Source organism: Cavia porcellus, unplaced genomic scaffold (genome assembly GCF_034190915.1).
Source record: "Cavia porcellus strain 051 isolate PalLab524CR breed Dunkin Hartley unplaced genomic scaffold, mCavPor4.1 scaffold_6, whole genome shotgun sequence".
Lineage (NCBI taxonomy): Eukaryota > Metazoa > Chordata > Mammalia > Rodentia > Caviidae > Cavia > Cavia porcellus.
Genome location: NW_026947489.1, coordinates 88820126 through 88841957, shown reverse-complemented (window position 1 = coordinate 88841957; position 21832 = coordinate 88820126). Strand labels below are relative to the sequence as shown.

Genomic DNA, 21832 nt, shown 5'->3' with positions numbered 1-21832 from the left:
AGAAGAAACGCAGTATGGTGACTGCTCAACTGCAGTGACACTTGACACACACTCATTTGCAACACACATGGTTATATAAACACACGCGATTTAAACTAAATGCACACAAGACAACAGAATGCTAACTGTGAAAAGAGGATTCTAGGATTTCTCAGTGAGATTAAAATGTAGCAAGGCTTTTGAAAACAACCTGAATACAAAGTTTGAAGACAAAAAGGACAAACCTAATAGCTACATGCTTTAAACCCATTTACCTTTAAATTAGCATTTAAAAAGCCCAGCTGGGAGATTTTCAACCTTGGCAATATCTACATTTGGGCCAGATACAGCAATGTTTTGAAACAGAGGGTTAGTGTGTGGACTGGAAGATAATACTACCTTGTCAGGTGTGGTGACACACACCTGTTAGCTCAGCATTCAGAAAGCTGAGGGAGGCAGATCTCCGTGACCTGGGGTGCACAGTAAGTTCCAGGCCAGCCTGCGCTACATAATGAGACCCTGTCTCAAAACACAAAACAGGTATTACTCTCCCATCTCAAAGATGTGACCACCAAAAATCTCCAGGCAGTGTCCAATATGCCGTGGAAATAGAATGCCCCAGCTGGCAACCACTGCCTTGTATGTCAGTGTTTCTCCCAGTAATGACATTCTCTTGCACTGTCCCCCCTCAGTATCAGAAAGGTGTTAACACAGACGAACTCTTACAGGTAACCTCCCCTTCACACTCTAGTTCTGTCAAATGACTCTATTACTCTCCTTTCAGAATCATTTCTCCACAGTACCGGACCACGCAGTTCATTTAGCAGGTCTTGGTTTTACTCTGGAAGGACACAACGCACCTGCACCTTTCCCCACCCCTGTAGTTCCTTCGTGGTGCTGGAGAGTTGAACCCAGCGCCTCTGCGCTGACTGTACCACTCGGCCCTTGATGCAGGATCTCACTCTGGCTGGGCTTGAATTTGCAATCTTGCCTCAGCCCCTTAGAGTGCTGGGGTTACAGGGATGTGCCACCGTGCCTGACAGCTCTTTTAATGTTTGATATTTTTTAAGAATGCAGTCCCTGCCAGAAGGATCACTGCAGGTTTGAAACCAGCCTGGGGTACAAAGTGAGTTCAAGGCCAGCCTGAACTGCACAGTGAGACTCTCACTAGGATGGGGGGAAAAAAAAAAAAAAAAAAAAGAATGCAGTTCCCTCCTGTAGGGTTTTTTTTTTTTGTTTGTTTAAATAGTAATACATTTAAAAAACTGAAAACATACACGCAAAGAAAGTCTGAAAACACAGCTCAAAGCTTCACATACTCATTTATCTACCATATGGTGAACAGTGTTTGTTACAATGGGCTGACAGAAACATATTACTGTTAGTGAACGTTTCCAACTTTAGGCAGATTTCCTTCATTTTTTACAGAATGTTCCAAGACCCCATGTTATACACGGTCACGGTGTCACCACATAAGCTGTCACAAAGTTCCTCTGGGTGGTGATGCTCTCAGGTTTTTTCATTTCTGATGATTCCAACAGTCTGAGGCACGCCAGCAAGGTCTCTTGTGGAGTACCTCTGGCTGGAGTACCTCCTGGCTTCAAGACTTCAAGGCACCATGGACACGACCAGACACCTGACCAGTATCACTGATGTTAATGACTACGCCCACTGTGGCTGCCAGCTTGATGGTACAGTTCAGGTGGCCTTGGTCAACCCTCACTGGGAAGTGACTCCATGCAGCACATGATTCATCTGTGGGAGTCACTGAGGTCCCTCCTCAGAGGAAAATCGTCTCTTTGTAAAATTTCAACTATGAAAATTTCTTCATGAATTTCCTTGGACTGAGGGTGCGCCCCTCCAGCTGAGGTCCTCTCCCAGGTGGCAGAGCCAGAGGTGCATTGGCCTTCTATCCTTACTGGTGCTGGTGACTTGGTTAGGTCTGGCAGGGGCAGGATTTTCTAGCTAATAACCTGTCTACAGGAAGCACTTAAAAAGGCACGCAAACACTCTCATGGTCCCAATTTCACTCCAGTCAGCACCCAGGACCACTCTTGCAGGCTTCGTATCTTTTCCCCTCCTCAGCATCTTCCTGCAGAGCCCCTTTTCTCCTCTTTCAGCTCATAGACTCTGACTTTTCAATGGCTTATAATTCTGTATATCTTATTTGGGGGACCCAACCTGTCCCAGATTGGAGGAGTAGAAACCCTTGCAAGCCAACCCATGTGTCATTTAGTCCCTTTTCTAAATAACTACTCTGGTGGTTTTGAGACAGGGTTTCACTTTGCCATGTAGGCTTGTCTTGGACTATGTAGCTGGGGCTGGCCTCAAACACACAAACTCTCCTGCCTCTGCCTCCCAACTGCAGGAGTACAGATGTGCACCACCCCTTCCCAGCTTTTTATTTTTAGCAATTCCATTACCTTTTGGAATAAAAAACCACATTCCAGATTTATCCCAAAGTCACCTCTGTCTTGGGCCTGGAATCCACAAGAGCCTTGGCTCGAGTGGGGAACTGGAAATAAAAGCATTAGAGCTGCCTGCTCATTGCCATCCGAGTGTGTATGGACCCTTTCAGCAGACAGACAAAAACATATACATTCGATTTTAGAGAATCACGGAGTCACACTTGTACCTCCAATTAATGTCCATTGAGATTTTAATCTCTTCACACCCCAATTTGCTGGTTTCCAAAGTATGCTGTTTCTCAACCAAGGTCAACACATCCATTTGTACAATTTTTAAAACTTTCCTTTTCCCGTACTGGGGCCTGAACTTGGGGTCTCTGCACAGAGTACACTCTTAGTGTGCACTCCCACCTCCTGCCCAAATAATTTTGAGCTGGGGTCTCATGAAATTCCTCAGGCTCACTCTTCCAATCTTCTTGCCTCAGATTCCCAGAGTGTAGTGTGCCACAGGGCCTGGCTACGATCTGTTCATACATTTAAATAGAGCAGCATCACACGTACATCGTCATGCAAAATAGTTCAGGATTTGTTGTCCCTTCTGCCCAGACTGTGTGTAAGAGTTCAGGCATTATTTGGATTACTTCTGCCTCCTCTAATGCAGTCATGTTATTGGTATGTAAAATCAGGTTTTGTTTTTAAAGTCTTCTCCATCATCTTTATCGTATTAATTTCATTCTCTGGAGTATCTGGAAAATTACGCTTCCAAAAATATACAGAAACCTAATGGAAAGTATTTTCTTCTCTACCTTACCATCTTCCCTGTGGCCGGGCAGCTTTACTGCTACCTGGTTCCTTCTGAAATGCATTTATTTTCCTATTTTCTTCTGTACTCCAGATTGAACCCAGGGAGCACTGAGGTTCATTCCCAGCCCTTTTGAGATAGGATCTTGCTCAGCTGTCACCACCCTTAGCTTTCCTTACACAAAATGGCACACACTGCATTCCTGTTCTTTTAGAATGAAGTGCAAGGACATCTAGTTTCCAAGGCTGTGCAATTATAAATTTGTAAACGTGTGCTTAGCACTATTCCGTTTGTGAGTAGCCATCTCTCCAGGGTATATTCTCAGTGGCCTGTCTGCTGGATAGGAGGGTACATGCATATGCACTTTTGCTAGACATCACCAGATCAACTTCCAAAGACCAGCTGCATGGGTACCAGTAACACTGACAGGGCTCCAGTGCTCTAAATTTTGGAAAGTGGTTATGCCAAGTATAGCTTTTTAAAATTTTGTATTTGGAAATAACGTCATGCTGTCAGGAATATTGGAAAAGCAAAACAGTGTGTGTTCAGATTCATCAATTACTGACACTATACAACCAGTTACTTTATTCTCTCTACAAGTATAGTTTTTCTTAACCAGCTGAGTGTAAGTTGCATGAATTTCTTAAGAATATATACACTGTCATAACTACAGTGTAGCTATCGCCTTCAGGGAATTTAACATTAATATACTCTTTTCTAATTTACCATTCAGCCACGTCCAACTAACCCCAAAACACCTGTAGAGCATTTCATCTTTCCAGCCCACAATTACATACTGTATTTTATGTTTTCTGCAGTTCGGAAGATTTTCAGTTACGTACTCCCATGGAAGCTGCCCAGGGGATGCTGGGTCCTCAGCATTCTATCCAGAGGAAGGCATCTGCCTGCACCTCACTGGTAATGTTAGCTTTGATTGTTCTGTCAAAGTCTAGTAGTTTCCCACGGTATACTTACCATACTTTTCCTTATAACTATTAGACAATCTTGGATTGTAATTAAAACATGTGAATGTTCTCACTGAAATACACCCGTATCTTATTAGCACGTGAATGCCTCTTGCCAAGCCATGTGACTTTGCTGGGCAGTACCAAATGCTTTCCCAACTCCAGCACTTTCCTAGTCAGCAGGGAAACCTCCCATCACTCCACTCACCTAGCGATGTTATCTATGTAATATCCACCTCCCGAAGAGTTAAATCATTACTGTCCTTTTAACTGAGGTTCAAATTGTCCCTTATATGGCCACATTTCCCTTGAAATGGTTCCATTTAACATGTTCCCATCCATTGTGGGGTACTATCTGACATTCTGGCATATTAATGTACTTCAGGCTCATTTTATACTTTAGCCCTGAAATTAATTTCTTCAAGGGACTCGATCTAGGAGCTGGCATTAAAAACCCAAGGTCTGGGTGCACAGTGTAATGCAGTTTCATATTTAGGTTTTATAAAAACATCTTTTTGTGTGTGATTATTACCTCTGACCCTTTTTTAGGGTTTTTAGTTTATACCATTCCCCTTACCCAAAAAGAACTTTGTAGCAGGAATTAATCCTATATTCACCCCTTACCATGTGACAATTTTTGATTCTGCCAAGTTTTTGGGAGACAGATTCTTTTATGTAGCAAAATTTATTGTTCTGGTGCTGAGGCTTTGACCCAGGGCCTTACACATTCAACACATACTCTACTCTGAGCTCTGTTCATAAACCACCAGTATTTTCTTTTGTTGTACCTCAACTGTGAGTCATAAAACTTTCCCCTAAATCATGGTATAAAAATATTCACTTTTTATCTTGGGAGTTTAGTTTTCTCTCCAACCATGTGGAAGTTTTTCTTATTAATGACATTAATTATGGATCTAACACTATGATTTTGGGGTGTTTTTTGACACAGGATCTCATCACATACCCCAGGCTGGTCTTGAACTCATGGCGATTCTCCTGCTTCAGTCTCCTCAGTGCTAGGATTACAGGTGTGTGCCACACCTGGCTTAACATTATTTTCTCCCCAATTGCTACCTAGTTGTTGTAATATCCTTTATCAAAATGCCCATCTTTCCCTCTGATTTTGGACTACTACTGTGCTGCATTTTCATACGTAGTTGTGTCCATTTCTCTTTATACTACATTAGTATCTCAATGACAGATACCACTTTGTTCAGATGGTTTTGTCACAGGCAGGGCACCACAGTGTACTTGCACTATTATAGATGGCTCAGCTAACTGCACATCAAGGCTGCACTGTACAGCCCAGGGCTCTCCAGGCTGGCCGGGAATTTTTCTCCACCATCAGCTCATGCAGTTTCCAAAAGTCCTTCAGGTGCCTTCATGCCAGCACATTTGTACCCACCACTGTTTCCCATTATGTAATGCATAACAGTTCAATTGTTTAAACCACTTAGAGGAAGCTGTAAAGGTAACAGTGTGGTCAGATCAAGTCTTTTCTTCCAACGGCACAAGCTTTGCTTTGGCTGTGACCATGTGGTGTGGAAAGGGCTACGCTTCTGTGTATGGTCTTCAATCCAGATCACCGTAAGTTTCTCCCCATCTACTCCTGGCCCTTCTTGAATTTTAGTCTTGTAACCTTCAATGAAACAGATCCTTTATCAGTTTTGTTCTCATTCTTCAAGCTCTGGCTATAGTAGAATGGGATATGCCTGAATGTCGAGCAGAAACCATCACTGATCTTCCACCTTTGTAATCTTTAGTTTTCATTTCCAGGTAGTGGATAGCAAGGCCATGATAAGAAAAACATGAAACTTAACTCAAGTACACAAGGATGTAACGCAATCCAAGACAGAGTGAAACAAGGTGTGTGAGGCTGCTGCTGCTGCTGCTGCGGCAACACGGCATACTGTTCACATTAAGCTGCCAAGGAAGATACTAAAACAATGATAAAGAAGAATACACAATGCAGGCACAGTCATTTATTGTCAGAGGTTGGGTGCTACATAGAATCATGTGTGCACAGCATGTTTGTTACACCAGGGTCACCAGAAACACATAGAACACTGTGCTGCCACACCGTGATGGCCACAGCTAAGTCAGCAGATGGCATGAGCTCCTCTGTACCACTAGAATCTGTTAGGATAACTGTTGTGTGTGTGGTTCACCCGATTAAATGCTGTTGCAGGGCTGGCTGAGCTCAGTGGTGTAGTAGATGCCTATACCAAGTGTGAGGCCCTGGGTTCAATTCCCAGCTCTATGCAAGCAAAGAACCACAGGAAAACTAAACAAAAACCTCACCTTGCTGTGAGGCACACGGCTGTATTTTATGTTTGGCCAGTCATGTGTCAAATTTCTTTTTATAATTAGTTTTTCTAGGGTATTTTGATATCTGCTAAGATTTGAGTCACCTCAAAGATCTAATATTTTTATTTTCCCAAATAATTAGTATTTTTTTTTTCTTTTTCCTTTTTATCGGTACTGGGGATAGAACTCACGACTGCCTGCTTGCAAGGCAAGCGCTTATGTCGGTGAGCTAAAACCCCAGCCCCCAATAATTAGTATTTTTAAAATAATGAATTAGGAAAAAAATTAAGAAATCTTTTAATTGTAATGAAGATATTTTTAATGCCATTAACTATAAATTAAATACCACTGTAATAGGTATACAAAAGATTCACTTAATTTCTTCTCTCATACTCTAAAATTTAAATCTCCTCTTTTGTTTGTTTTTGAGACAGGGTCTTGTTACCCAGTTTAGGCTGCTTTCTGAACTCACTATGTAGCAGACTGGCTTCGAACTCATGATGATCCTTCAGCTTCACCCTCTCAAGTGCTAGGATTAGAGGTGCGCATCACCACCTCTGATTACCTCGCTAAGATTTTAAACATACAATATTTCTAATGTAACAATTCTGGGAATTTTTGTAAGTTGAGTGACTTTTTTTTTCCAGCAAAATACCTTTATGGAGTATTATTTCTCTAGATTAAAAAAAAAAGAGGAACACTTCTGGAATTTGTCATCTGCAGCCCATATGGTAAAACTGCAACAATACAGAGATTAGTGTGGCCCCTGTGGAAAGATAATTTGTTCAGTTTTACACCAAAAAAAAAAAAAAAATTTTTTTTTAACTGGGATTGGGATATCATTGTTTATTAATTTAGAAAGAAATGACAATCTGACATTGAAATGCCAATCAAGAGCAATGGATGTCTTTCCACGTGTCCTATCTGTCTTTTAGGAATATTTACCTTTGCTTCTCCAGGGATCAAACTTAGGACCTCGCCCTTGCCAGGCAGGTGCTTTGGCCCCTGAGCTAACTGGCCTTTTTTAAAATTTTAACCATGTACTAGGGATTGAACTCAGAACCTCCACATCAAGTTGTATCTCCAATCCTTTTTTAAAGTTTCGAGACAAGGACAACTAATTCCTAAAATGCTTGGGGTGAAACATGCTTTCTCCTGCCTCACCTTCTCAGAATGCTGAGGTCATCAGCAGATGCCACCATGCCCAGCTACACTTGGTTTTTTAAATGTTCTTGTTAAAAAGTGAATCCTTAAGAATTAAAGGTACTTTGTTGTTTCTGTTGTAAATGTGACTCTTTTGTTGCATCTATTGGTGTTTTATGTACAAATTATTTTATGTTCTTTCTCAATTAGTACTGTTTTAAAAAAGTGTTACTGTTTTTGGAAAGAGGGTTTCACTATGTAACTCAAAGGGGCCTTGAACTCATGGCGGTCTTCCTGCCTCAGCCTCAGCGTTGGGATGACAGGCATGAGCCATCACTTCTGGCCTCACTTGAGTATTTTTATTTTGTCTTTTTGAGACAGTCTTTCTATGTAGTTCAGGCTGGCCTTGAGCTCACTTTGTAGCCCAGCTTCCTCTCAAACGTGCAGTGATCCTCCTGCCTCAGCCCCCTACGTACTAGGATTACAGGTGTGCACCACCATGCCCAGCAGTCCTCATTCAATTATTCTGAGATAATCTTGCTATTGACTTTTCAAGGCTTTTCAGATAATCATGTTATCAATAAAGCAAATTGTATCTTTTTCCATTATGTCTGTAACTGTTTTTGATTTTCCATCTGTATATGCTCAGGAGCATCCTACTTTGTGCCTGATCTTTCTATTAAGGATGTTAACTCTGGTTGGAGCTGTGGCTCAGTGACAGAGTGTTTGTCTAGTGTGTGGGTTGGATTTTTAGTACTGGGGTGGTGTGGACAGATTATGGTTTTAGGGTTAGGGTATTTATTAAAGTAAAATGTCATCAAAGAAGTATTTATCCACTCCTGTTTTTTCTAAGTTTTAATTTTATCAGACTTTTTCTGATCTAAAATCTTTCTTTTTGGACCTATTAATAAGATAAATTATATAAAATTTCCAAATACTCACCCTTGTATTCTTAGTATAACTCTCATTTTATTAAGATGTATTTCCTTAACATGGTATGAGAGTCTGCATAATATTTAGGGTTTCATAATGATATTAAGTACCCTTTTCCAGTAACTTTTATTTCTTTGGGCTCCCTGGCAGATTTAGAAATCATTATTACTGTTCTGTAACTGTTTTTACTTGTTTTATATTCATGTGTCGTGGGAATATCTATTCTTTCAGGCTGAATTCCCCTTGGCTTTATACCTTTTCTTTTTTCTCACAGGTTAAATTAACTAGTAGTTTATCTTGTCAATTTTCTCCCAAAGACCCAGGACAGATTCATCAATTAGATAGTTTTTCTGTTAGCTTCTGCTTTTACCTTTACTATCTCCTTTTCTGTGTTTATTTTTGGCTTTTATTTTTATTTCTGAGTTAAGATTTTTATTGTAACAAATGTTTAGGGCTACAAATTTTCCTCTGCTTACTGCTTTAAATGTGTTCCACAGAATTTAACGTATATTTTCATTGTCATTATTTCCTGGAATTCTGTAATCTGCTTGCATTTCCCTTTTATCCCAGTTAAGATGTGTAACACTGAGGCACACTCTGTGGAGTGTTTATCAGAAGACAAAGCTGCTTCACACTCAGCAGCTCTCAGTGTCTTTCCTGGTCTCAAAACTTGAACTGCTGAGTTCTATGATACAGGTGAGTGTGCCTCATTGGAAAAGTGTGGAACTGTGTTTCAGACTTTGGAATATTTGCATGCGTGTCTGAATTTTCCCCTTGTGGCCTCGGGTTTGTGCTGAATTTCTGAATGCTGTAGTACTTTAGATCTTGGACTTTCATGTTAGGTATGCTCAAATTGTCTTTAAGGTTCACATGTAACTGGAAAAGATGTAATAACATTTTTGTATATAATTTCTCTCACTCTGCATACTATATTTGAGATTCACCCGTTATCACTTCGTGTATCAATGGTTCATGGCTTTTTATTGCTGACTATCCCACTTCAAATGTACCACTTAATTCTTATTCTATTCAGTTTTAACTAACATGAATAAAGCTGCCATGAAAGTTCTATCCATGTTTTTCTGTGAACACATACAGTAGTGCTTTTTTTTTTGTTAAGGGAAATGTTCCAAATCCCCCAGTGTATGCCTGAAATTAAGGATATACACATAAATTACCTTTTTTTCTATTTTTGTATTTTCCTATGATAAACAGTAAGAGGTTAACAATGACTGCAGTTTAACAATATACCATAATAAAAGCTATCTCTCACAGAACCTTATCCTACTGTACTCACTGTTCTATGATGCTATAAGTTCTCTATGTTGGGATGAAGTGAGGTGACTGATGTAGTCTAACGCTGCCATATAATGGGGTGTGAACACAAACGCTTTGATGCCTTGCCAGCCAATCTGATAACCCAGAGTGCTGGTAAGGAACAAGTGGCTACATAGCATGGACAGGCTGGACAGAAGTGATTTAGTACCTAGGTAAGAAAGAATGCCTTGAACCAATGTGTCTTCTGAAACCGTGTATCTGAAATGTTATACGCCTTAGATCCAAAAGTGTGAAATAAGAATTAACAGTCTCTATGATGACTGGAATAAGGGGGTACGGCCCTACTTAGCTTTTGCTGGCTTTTTATTCTGCTACCAAGATGAAAAGTATAGCTGCCTAGTGATAAATCCAAATTTCTACATTTTTAGGACCAATTTCTGTTTCCACCTCTGTTATGACTCTAGATGTAACAATTACTTCGGTCTCAGTATCCCTTTCTTCTAAATAAAGAAAACACCACTTACCACACAGGAAGGATGTATGATAAAATAAAATAGTTCACATGAATGGACTTTCAGTTCTTCAGAAGAAAGTTAGGGCTCCTTAAGTACGAACCTGAAGAGCTAATTAAAAACAAGATGACCATGTCAAAATTATGAAACACACAGTCCTTACAATCACTATTACTGGCTCGCTTTTTAAAAAAGTTGATAATAATGATCTTTTATTCCTTTCCCTTTTTTTAGTGCTGGAGATTGAATCCAGGCCTCTTGCGTAGCTCGTACTCTACTACTTGGGTAAACCCTCAGCCCAGCCAATTTTCAAAAGCAAATTACAGAAATCATACCCAAGTTAGGTCTGTTGTATAATTATGGTTTGAAAAAAATCAAACAAGATCACTTAACAATGTTAATATACAAAATGTACATTGAATACACTATTTGGTGTCATGATGATTTACTATATCTTTGAATACACTGATATAAAATGATGCCATGCTTTGGCATTCCCTTTTTCCCCAGTGCTAGGGTTTGAACTCAGGGCTCTCACACACTAGGCAAATACTCTAGCTTTATAGTAAGGTCCATAGTTGTATCTCCAGTACTGCCAACAAACAAAAAGCCATATACACACATGGGTTTATATCAGAACTGGGTACTTTAATAATACTGCCATCAAACAATAACTGGAATATTGATCAAAACTGAGTTGAAAATATATGGTGGTGCATGGTTCATGAACTTAATTTTTTCCACGACTTTGGTTGTAGAATGTTTTCCACAATTACTTATAGTACATATATGCCTATAATTCATTTGCAACCAGAATTGTGGGAAGAATTAAGTTTATGAACTGAGGCATCACTGTGTATCTACAGGAGGGGGATGGACATTTCTCTGGCATAGAGATTAACCTGCAACTAGCAAATGAAAGTTTTAAAGTCTAAAAGTACAGAAGATTTAACTAGTATTTATTGACATATACAAATCACAATGCTAAGCAGTAGAAACACAGAAAGTATTACACTTAATAGGCTCATCCTGTAACGTGACTGGAGACTATGGTCAAATAAGTGGGTTTTAATAACTGAATAAAAAATGAGTATTACTTATGACTAGTTTTATTAGGAGTAAGGATTAGATACTACAGTGCAAAGGGAGAAGGAGGGATTCTGGAAAGACATCTTAACATTCTAATTATCATTTATTCAATGGCTTACTGAGTGCAGGTTTATAGACAGATACCTCAGGAGGGAGAGAGCTGAGTCCCTGTATTTCAGGTGAAGAAAATGAAGCTGAAAGAAACTTGTTAAGATTACAGGTCAGGAGGTGACCTAACTAGTTTGCAACTTTGTCCAATGCTCACTTCTACTGTACCAAACATTAACTGGTTAAGACACTAACCAGCGAACTAGAACAGAGCTTAGAAATTTCCTTAAGTAGGGTTTCCCTAAGCAAACTGTTACAAATTTTCTGGAGCACATGTAAAGGAGAGATCTCCAAATTTTACTAATGAATGACAAACTCCAGGAGAGGAGCCTGCATTTTTAACAAGAGCCCCCCAAGAGTTGGGTCCAGTGATGGGGAAAACATTGTTAGGTGCCTGCATGTCCATTTAGTAGACATGTGGCTATTCAAATTGACACTGATTAAAACAACACAATACAAAAATTTCGTCCACATGCTGTATTGTGTTAACCACGTGTGGAGAGGGGCGACCATAGCGGAGAGCACAAATACAGATTATTCCTGTACTACAGATGCTACACTGGACAACCCTGGTAAATTCTAACCCAAATGCTGAACTGTGATGACTACACCAAGGGACAGGATCCTGTCTTGGGGTGCTACAGTGTCGTCCAGGGCAGAACCACCGCCTCAACCTCGTCTGCCAGTTTCACTGTCACTGTGTCACTTCAGCCTGCCCCCAGGCAGGTTCTATTCAAATGGCGCTACTGCTTTTTCATGTTTTCTTGAGGACACCAGCAAACCCAGAGAAATTCTAAATTTACAAGGGGGAAAAATCCTTTAAAAAAGGATTAAAAACCAGTAAGATCTAAAATTATCTTGTTTTTATATAAAAATCGAACATTATCTTGGACGGTTAAAAATACCCTTGTGTTAAGTCCTTTTAATTTTCCCTCTCAGATTTGAAACCTTGAGACTTATGACATTATCTTACTCTCCACCAAAAAATCTTACCTAGCAAACATGTAAAGATGAAGAAGTGAGAAATAAGGATCCACCCAAAGAACAGTGACTTCTCTAATTTTAGAATGTGGCAACTCAGATCACAGAGCACTGCCGGCTTTCAGTAGTTTTACTAATTATGACAATGTTGTTTTCACTAAATAACTCTTATTCTTACTACTGTGTTATGCTTTAAAACAATTTAAAATAAACTTTTATTTTTGATTTCCAAAATAATTAAGAGATAGAGGCGGCATCTGCATTATTTAGGAAGAATTAGGTAATTAGGTCAACTTATTACCAGCCATGAAAAAGAAAGTGATGTCTTCTTTAATAAAACCAGTTGATCCTGTCTAGTGTGCTTATGATGTGCATCTTCCCAAAGTCAGTCAACTTAAGTCATGACAATTTACGCTTAAAGCAAGCAAGACAACAATTTGGAACTAAAACATAATTAAAACTGTAAAGACACAATTTTATAACCTAATTTTTTCAAAATCTAGCATTCAATTCCATGTTAAATTCTACTGACTATGGAGTTAAGAGAAATTACTTGAAGGTTACATGTTAATAAAAAAACTTAATATGAGAAACTAAAAGGATACTTATTCAAGATAAATTTTGCTATAATTTGCAAGGTATCCACAAGCCTTCAGTATAGGGATCTACATAGATAGAAGCTACTAGTGATTCAGGGTGGTGGTACAGAAAAAGACAGCTACTTTCTAAATACTCTTTGGTGTTCAGATAAACAAAGAAAAATAACAGCCTAAGCACACAAGTTACAGGAGAGGAGAGAAAAAAAGCCTGTGGCCCAACGTTTTATACAGGAGATTGAGAGTTTAAGGTAAAATTTATTCACTGGCTTTCAGGCCAGCTGCATTACTTCTACATTATGTCTGTACTCCCACTTCACCATATTAGGAAGAGGGACATAAGTACCCCCAAGATCCTTATGGCAAGAAAACTATCACAGGCAGTACGGCTCACTACATGAAGGCGCACATTAGGAAAACAGAGTAACACTGCATATTTGAAACTGAAATGCCAAGTAATAAATACTGGTACATAATAATATAGGAAGCAATAAAAATACTGCAACTCTAAACTGTCAAAAAAAAAAAAAAAAAAAAAAGACAGTGTCAAAAAAAAAAAAAAATCTAGTTTTCAGGAAGGGGGGTGCCGTGAGAGGAACACAGGTTGAAACGATGGGGAGTAGTTCTGTTGACCCGTCTACAACTGAGGCTTCTAACAGCTTCAGTACAATCCTCGGGAGGCAACTTTCAGCATCCTTTAGGGACACTGAGTTAGGCAACGAGCAAACGTGCTCTGCGACAGAACTACAGGGATGCTCTTGAAATGTCCAACCTTGGAGAGGTGTGCTAATAGAAAACAGCCCCCAAATCTCTGTTTGCAATTCCCCAGCTTCCCGTGAGGACGGGCCCAAGCATCTTCAGAAAGGGCAGCTGGCACATCTGAAAGGGACCTAGCAGAAGTTCTTGGCCAGCCTTCACCATCTTTCACATCCTCCCGCCGCCCTCCACTTCCCTGCTGTTCTATGCTGGCACACAAAATATAGGCCAATGAGCAGTGGGTGGGTGAGGAGGATGTGAGAGAAAAATTTTGAGAAGTTAAAAAAAAAAGAAAAAAAGAGAGCAATTTAACCAGGACGTGAATGAGACCGCGCGCAGGTCTAATAAGGGCAGAGCAAGCAACAAAACGACTGAAACAAAACAAAATAAAACAAAACAACGAAACAAAAACGGCAGGGGCTTTCCTGAGCTGCAGGGAGCGATCGGTGTTCGGAGGGGTGTGCAGGAGAGGCCGGGGCTACCTACCACTTGTCAGAGGCTGCGGAGGGGACGGCGGCTTTGGGTGGGTGACCTCTAACGACTCTTGCGACTCTGAAAGGGTAAGGAGTTTTCATTTCACCAGAGAGAAGGCGACGGTCGCGGAAGCCCTTCCCCAGCCGCTGCCGACACCACTCCCACCTCTCCCTCCCACACGTGCCCACCCCGCCCCCTTTCAATATTTCCACCTCCACGTGCAAGATGCCTCGCGGCGCTGGCCCCCAAAGTGACGGGCAGCTCGTCCCGCAACGCACCCCAACTCTGCCCACTCCCTCTCCCCACCCCCAGGGAAGTGACTCCACTTTCCCACCCTAGGCGGCTAAAAAAGGAAAAGTCTCCATACAGCCTTTCTCCTCAGCCAGCGCGGGGGTGGGGGGACACTGAGAAAAACTTTCTGCTTCATGTTTTTGTTTTTTTTCCTTTCTCCCTTCACAGAGTGGAAGGCGAGCGGGTGGTAGCGAAAGACCCTGACGAGTTAGGGCTGAGGGGTGGGGGGAGGGGAACCCCTGAATCGTTTAACGGCCGGTAGGGGGAGGGGGTTCCGGAGGCGGAGGGGGCGTGAGATGGAGAAGCAGGCCCGAGAGCGGGGTCAGGGAGCTGCGGGGTTCCTGGGGTCAGGGAGCTGCAGGCGTACCCCCGCCTGGCACACAAAGCGGTTGCCGCGCTCGGGTCTCACCAGATCCTTTGTGTTTTCCATCAGGGCCTCATGGGTAGGGGTTGTCCGTGCTCCCCGAGCCCGCGGCGCCCCCTCCCCGGGCGGGGGGCAGGCACCTCTCCCCGGGACTGAGGCGACTAGAGAGGTGCCCCGGTTTGGCTCGGACCGGTGGCAGCTGCTGCAGCCCCCGGATTTCCCCCCTTTAACTCGGGTGGCCCCAGGATATCAACAACATTAGCATAGCCCTCCCTCCTCAGCGCGCCTGCGCCGTGACCCGCGCCCCGATTGGCCCACTTCCCTACATACCCTCCTCTCTCTCCTCCAGCGTGGGACCCTCTGCAGGCTCCGTACGCTACGGACCGTACCAAGACGAAGGGAGGAAAACGTAATTGGAGTTCGGGGGAAGCCGAGTGGGTAAAAAGTCACAAGGAAGAGTACAAGTCTCCCTTCAGTTACCCCCGTCTGTAGTCTGGCTTCCTTGCGCTCCCTTTCGGTGTACTGCGGCTGCGAAGTTATGTTGGGAAAATTTTCCACTCCAGTCACACCGCTGCCCCCTACACCCGGAAGATTGGCCCTCCCTGAGGAACTCCCACACGGGGAGGGGCCGGCGGGGGTAGTGGGAGTGACGTACGGCGTGAGTTTTGGTCACGTGGCCAGAAGCTGCGCAGACTCCTTCCGGCCCCTGGAGGCTTCAGTGGCGGTGGCGAACGAGGCTCCCAAGCGCGTGCGCAGTGAGGCTCCACGTGAGCGGCTGCGTTTCTTCTCAAACCCAACGATGCGGCCCGAACGGAGGAGCCGAACGAAACCGGATCCGGGAGCTCGCGCGAGGCCGGGCCTGAAGACCCAAAAGAAGCCGGACTGGAGATCCAGAGCGCGGACGGGCAGGCCGCCCCGAAAGGCTTCCCCTTCATCCCAGCGGACACCGCCGGCCCGGCCAAGCGCGGCGACCACTGCGATTCCAATCGCGGAGGCGACGGCGGAGGAGAGACGGCTCCAGCTACAGAACCGCTTGACGCTGGAGGAGGACAAACCGGCCGTAGAGCGCTGCCTGGAGGAGCTGGTCTTTGGGGACGTCGGGGGCGATGAGGACGCGCTGCTGCGGAGGCTGCGGGGCGCGCGGGTGAGGGAGGCCTCCGCGCGGGCCGGGCGCGCTCGGGCGGGGCGCGCGGTGGGCGGCGAGGCCGCGGGGGCGGAGCCTGGGCGACCTGCGGCGGCGAGCGACCAGGTGGGCGGGAGCCCCGAACGGAACGCGGGCGCCGAGGGGCCGCGCGCGCACCCCGTCTCGGCGCGGGACCCGAGCTTGCTGCGAGGGCGGAGACCGCGCTTTCTCCGCCCCGAGGGGAGCCACTGCGCCTCGGATCCGGCGGGCGTTTGATTCACTTTGTTCCGCGAACTCCAGTGCCTAGCATCTGTCGCCGCGTGGCTCCGCTGTGCCTTGCTCGAACTCGGCCTGATCTTTGGGTCACCTGTGCAATTCCTCTTTGTTGTTCCAAGGTTCCATCTCGCTGATGCTTAAGAATCTGCGTTTTAAACAATCTCGCGCGTGATCACAATGCAAACCAGCTTTTGAGAATGATCGTGTATGCGTCTGTGTAACACTTGCAGGTGTTTGGACGCCACACACTTCTGGCAACAGCATGCTGCGTGATTGTAATTTTTTCGGTCTTACCTGGTTTTCTTGTAGGATAGGAATCCCCAGGCATTGTTTTAGACCCTGGAAAAGACAAATGGCAAGGGACAAAACTGCCCTCTTGAGGGTTACTGACAGAGTCAAGGAGATAATCAGAATTGAGTGTGCTGGTGACAAGGGCTGAAAAAACAAAGTAGAAGCCATTTGGGAAAAGAAATTAAATGTGTGTAAAGGAATTTTAGATAGGGTGGCCAAGAAAAACTTCCTGAGAGTTACTGCTTAGTGTTAAATCACTGCAGATTTAGCAGTTATCTGGTGATTGCCAAACCCTCTGCTCCACTGGGGAAAGAACCCAGAGTCTCGCATCCGGCTACTTCCCCAGGCCTCTTTCTTATTTTCTGGATTTTGAAACAGGGCTCACTGAATTGTCCAGACTGGGCTTGAACTTTGGATTTTCCTCAGTAGTAATACTTTGGATTTTCCTCAGTAGTAATGCAAGTAGAAATCATAGGGCTGTTGTCTTGTTGGATAGGGATGCGCCAGCTAGATTGTTTCAAGGGGATTTTTGTGATCTGGGTGAGATTTGACAGTATGTTGTAGAATTTTAAGAGATTAGGGGGAAGAACAATTGAAAATAGAGAAGAGGGGCGTGAGAAGGAATTAAGTGATTGTGCTTGGTCTCTTGAACTCCACTCTGCCTTGGGTCCTATAGCTTGGCATTTCTCCTGCATTTCTTGTTCTTGTTTTCTTTCGGGGCCTGGACTTTTCTTGACTGTTTGCTCTTGCCTCGTCTGTTAAGCGGGCACTGTGCTGTTCTGCTCTGCTCTCCTCTCATCTGCTGCTCTGCCTCAGCGTTTTGCTGTGGTAGCACTCCATCGCGTTATTTCATCAGAGGGCAAGAACAGGAAAGCAGTCAGTCTAAAGAGGTCAAGCTAGGAGGAGGGGAGGCTGCCAACGGGATAGGAAAGACTCAGCGCTTGAAAGTGCTTTGTTTTCTGTAGGTTCAGGTACATGAAGACTCGGATGATGCAGAAGTGGAAAATGAAGCAAAAGGTAATTTTCCCCCTCAGAAGAGGCCCGTTTGGGTGGATGAAGAAGACGAAGATGAGGAAATGTAAGTTGCCTGACTTTTCTTTCAGAATCGAATCCTTGTGTGTATTTTAAAAATGACTCCACAGGTTTTTAAATTACTCTCTTTGCAAATATGTTGATCATGTGACGATCGGAACATGTTAAAGCATGGAAAAGAGAAGGACATTCCTAAGTGTTTCTCTGAGGGACGAGCTGTCAGGCGTGGTGGTCACACTGCCTTCCCTGTCTCCTTTTCAGTGTGGGTTCTGTAGCCCATTGAGCAGAGTCTGAAGTTAGACATCAGCTTGCTTCCTTAATTGGCAACTTTCCACTGTGGACAAGTTTGGCATCTACCTGTTTTCATTTGTAAAGGGAGCAGAAAGTACGGTAGTAAATGTGCAGAAGGCTGGGGAACTTTTGGTACGGCATCTGAAACCGAGTAGTTTTTAGAAAGAAAGCTGACACACACAGTATAAGAATGTACACCATACTTAATGTTTTGATGACTTAATGTAAGTTATGTTGCAAGCATTTCTTCCTACTTAAAAAACACTTCATAGCCAGTTTTAAATAGCTGTAGCCTGCTAGATGAATCAGCCGTAACTTATGTAGCAATTGTTAGGTTCATTTTTCTTTATAATAAATTAACACTGAAATAAACATCTTTCTGACTGAGGTTTTTTTTTTTTTTTTTTTTTTTGGTTTTCACATTAATCATTTGAGAGAATTAGAAGTATAGAGCATTAATAATTGTGAGGCTGTTGATAATACTGCCAGACTGTATCTGCCAGTTTCTCTGTCCCTGGAAAGATGATTACAGCAGTCCATTCTTAGATGTATTCATTCATTTACGGATATATTTCAGATTGTGACCTCGATGGTGGGAAATAATTTGAATTGAGAAAGCATTAGTATTTAATATTTCATGTTGCCTTTGTTGTCTTTATCAGAGACTATTTTAGTATGTCAATTTTTTTACATATTAAAAATTTCAGATCAGCCTTCTGTGCATAGTTTTAAGTTTTAGATGGTAGATCTAATTTGCAGTGGACCCTTTTTTCTGTACTGGGGATCAAACTCATGAGCTTGCAAGGCAGATGCTTGTGCTACTGAGCTAAATCCCCAGCTTGGAGTGGAGCCTTGACTTGAATGAACGCACCTCATTCCAGAGGACTGGTGTAACTCAGATAGTCAGCTGAAGGCAGCCTTCAATCTCTCTGCTGTCCAGGCGGATCTCGGTATCCTTAGAGAGGCATTGGCCTGGGATTTCTCAGTTAATCCCATGCAGGAATGAATGTTGTAACACTCCTTCCAGAGCTCTTTAAGGGTTGGATCTGTATCTCAGATCACCTGGAAGCACAAGTGACCAGCACTTGGCCTGTAATTCATGACACTGACTGTGAGTTGAAACTAAAATTCTGATTTTAACACAGGTTGTTCCTACGTTAGGTCTTTGTAACTCGAGGATCTACTGTGTTTACCTTTATTTTTCCTTTGTAGTATTTTAAGGTTTGCTTTTTTAAATATTTATTTGTGTTACGAGTTTTTCTTTTTTTTTTTTTTGTGAGTATTGGAAATCGAACTCAGAACCACATGCTTGCCAGGCAGACACTGTGCTACTGAGCTAAGTCCTCAGCCCTATGAGTTTTATTTTGAAGAATGGCATAGTGTCCATGTCTAGATAAGTCATGATGGGTTTTTCTGGACTGTCAGCTCTCTAAAGGCTACACTGCACTGCAGGAAGGACAAAAAGTTCTGCACTTGTGATGTTCCATCTTACCAATCCTGGCCTGTATTGTTGCAGTAATGCCTTGTCAAATTACCGATGGCAGAACCAATTTATCACAACTCTAAAAATCATTCACTGCATATTTTGTATTTTATAGGGTTGACATGAGGAACAACCGATTTCGGAAAGATATGATGAAAAATGCCAGCGAAAGTAAACTTTCAAAGGAGAAGCTTCAGAAGAGACTTAAAGAAGAGTAAGTGTACTGGTTCGCACGAGCTGCTGGGAGGTGCTTTTGGCAGCGGGTTTGGGATTATTCCATCTTTGGCTGCAGCAGCTTTTTGCTTGGTCTCATTTCTAATCTCAGACAGCGTGAGCATTGGTGTGGGACATAGTGGCTGCATGGCAATGGTTGGGGGACAGGGATGCAGCAAATGCAAAGAAAATTTGAAAAAAACCTTGAAAAGCCATCACCCAAATAAGGTTATGTGGTCTTGTATAATATTATGTGTAATGTCATCTCTTTTTATGCAGTCTTATAATATGTAAATGTTCAAAAATTCACATGCCTGCCACACCTGGGTTCAGTGTTTTTTCCTGCTGTACTTTGTTTCTGTATTTGAGTTATGTGTGTTTTCCAGTCTATGTGGTTTGGGTTTTTTTTTTGGTGCTGGGGATGGAACTCATGACTACGTGCCTGCAAAGCAGGTGCTTAGGCCACAAGCTAAATCCCCAGCCCTTTCCAGTCTATTTGAAGTAAGAATAAAAATGTGACACTGAATTTTTCAGTGTGCATCACCTAAGATTACAAAGGCTGCCTTTCATATCTATAATAGATAATGGCCAGTCCGTATTATTTTCAGTAGTTCTCATCAGATTCACTTGTGGTGTTTGGATGTGATACCTCTTAAATCTCTTTCATCCAGTTGACCCATCTTCTACCCTTTTTTTTTCACCATGCACTGATGTTTTGAAGTGTTTAGGCCTATAGTCTTAAAGAATGTCCCTTATGCTAAAGTTTTCTGACTTTTGGATCGAACTCATGACTGCGTGCTCACAAGGCAGGCGCTTATGCCGCTGAGCTAAATCTCCGGCAGTTTTCTGACTTTTTGAGGTAGAGTTTACATAAATTTAACATTTTAAATTTTTTTTCTGTCTTTTTGAGTTGGGATCTTACCTTGTAGTTTAGGCTGCCCTTGAACTCTATATGTAGCTCATGGTGGCCTTGGATGTGATCCCAGTGATCCTCCTGTCAAGCCTCCTGAATGCTGGGAATTATAGGCAGGCACCATCACTCCTGGAAAATTCAATAGTTTGAAAGTGCTGCAGTCTAGTAGCACTTAGTACATACATTCACAGTGATGTGCAATGACCTTTTCTATCTGGTTCCAAAACATTTTCATTACCCCTGAGTGCATTAACCATTCACTTCTCGTTTTCTCCATCTCCAGTCTGATTAGTTTTACATTTTGGTGCACCTATGTCATCCTTTTTTCTTTTCCTTTCTTTTTTGAGACAAGGTCTTGCCATGAAGTTCTGGCTGACCTCAAACTTGTGGGCATCTTCTTGCCTCAGGCTCCTAAGTGCTCTACCATTTCTAGCCATCTGTTTTGTTGCTTACGAGCTGAAAAGGTTGAACATTTATGTCGAGAATCTAAGGTGATGTGTGAGTACTGCATGAAATCTTAGAAGGTGCAGTATAGGATTCCCTGCTGTTAGTGATGTAAAATAAGATCACTGGGGGCTGGGGATTTAGCTCAGTGGCATAAGTGCCTGCCTTGTGAGGAGGCGGTCGTGAGTTCAATCCTCGGTACCGATAAAAAGGAAAAAAGACCAAAAAAAAAAAAAAAAAAAGATCACTGAGATTGTGAACCACCAGATAGCTGTGTGAAAGTCTCACCTACCCTTTACAGTTACTAAAATACTCTGAATGAAGTGTTTTTTTTTTTTATCCTAAATTGAACTCACCACCTTGTGCTTGCTAGGCAGGTGCTGCGCCACTGAACTATATCCCTGTATAAAGTTTTTTAACAGTGTATGAACAGCCTTTTCCTAAGAAAATTTTAGGGTTGCAAAATGCTGTTATTTTTCTGGATCTGTTGTTGAAATCCCCATACATAGGTGATCTACAGAAGCCTATTGGTCATTAAAGTGGTTTTATTAAATCTACTAACCAGGAGGGAGAAAGCACCATTTTAAGAGTCTTAGTGTTTGAGGAGTCATTAGAGGAGGAGGGCCATGAATTTTGGGGTTGGGATGAGACTTGGGGTGTGTATTCAGGTGGAAGTCAGTAGTTAGGGCTTTGCGCAGGGATTGCGGGAATTTTGAAGCCAGGCAGATTGCTGTGATGGTGCTTGTGGAATGGAAGGCCATGCTTTGCGTCTTGGGATGC

The 21832-nt window shown here is 42.7% G+C and overlaps 2 protein-coding genes across 10 annotated transcripts in view; one reads left to right on the top strand and one right to left on the bottom strand.

Annotated features, from left to right (window-relative positions):
• Window positions 1-15504, bottom strand: part of Mbtd1 (mbt domain containing 1) — a 57422-nt gene extending 41918 nt beyond the window's left edge. For 4 of the 9 annotated variants that reach the window (XM_023563839.2, XM_023563843.2, XM_023563844.2 and 1 more), the window contains exons 1-3: window positions 15032-15285; window positions 14344-14409; window positions 10340-10438 (exon numbers count right to left, since the gene is read on the bottom strand). The gene's annotated coding sequence lies outside the window, so the exon portion shown is untranslated. Of the gene's footprint in view, window positions 1-10339; window positions 10439-14343; window positions 14410-15031; window positions 15286-15316 lie in introns of those variants that run through there. The other 5 variants (XM_023563840.2, XM_013149501.3, XM_003466830.5 and 2 more) reach the window with 5 other exon arrangements.
• Window positions 15505-15524: 20 nt separating this feature from the next.
• Window positions 15525-21832, top strand: part of Utp18 (UTP18 small subunit processome component) — a 29973-nt gene continuing 23665 nt past the window's right edge. Inside the window, exons 1-3 of the mRNA XM_013149500.3 lie at window positions 15525-16130; window positions 17642-17754; window positions 19598-19696. Of these exons, the coding sequence (XP_013004954.2) occupies window positions 15525-16130; window positions 17642-17754; window positions 19598-19696 (818 nt within the window). The remainder of the gene's footprint in view (window positions 16131-17641; window positions 17755-19597; window positions 19697-21832) is intronic.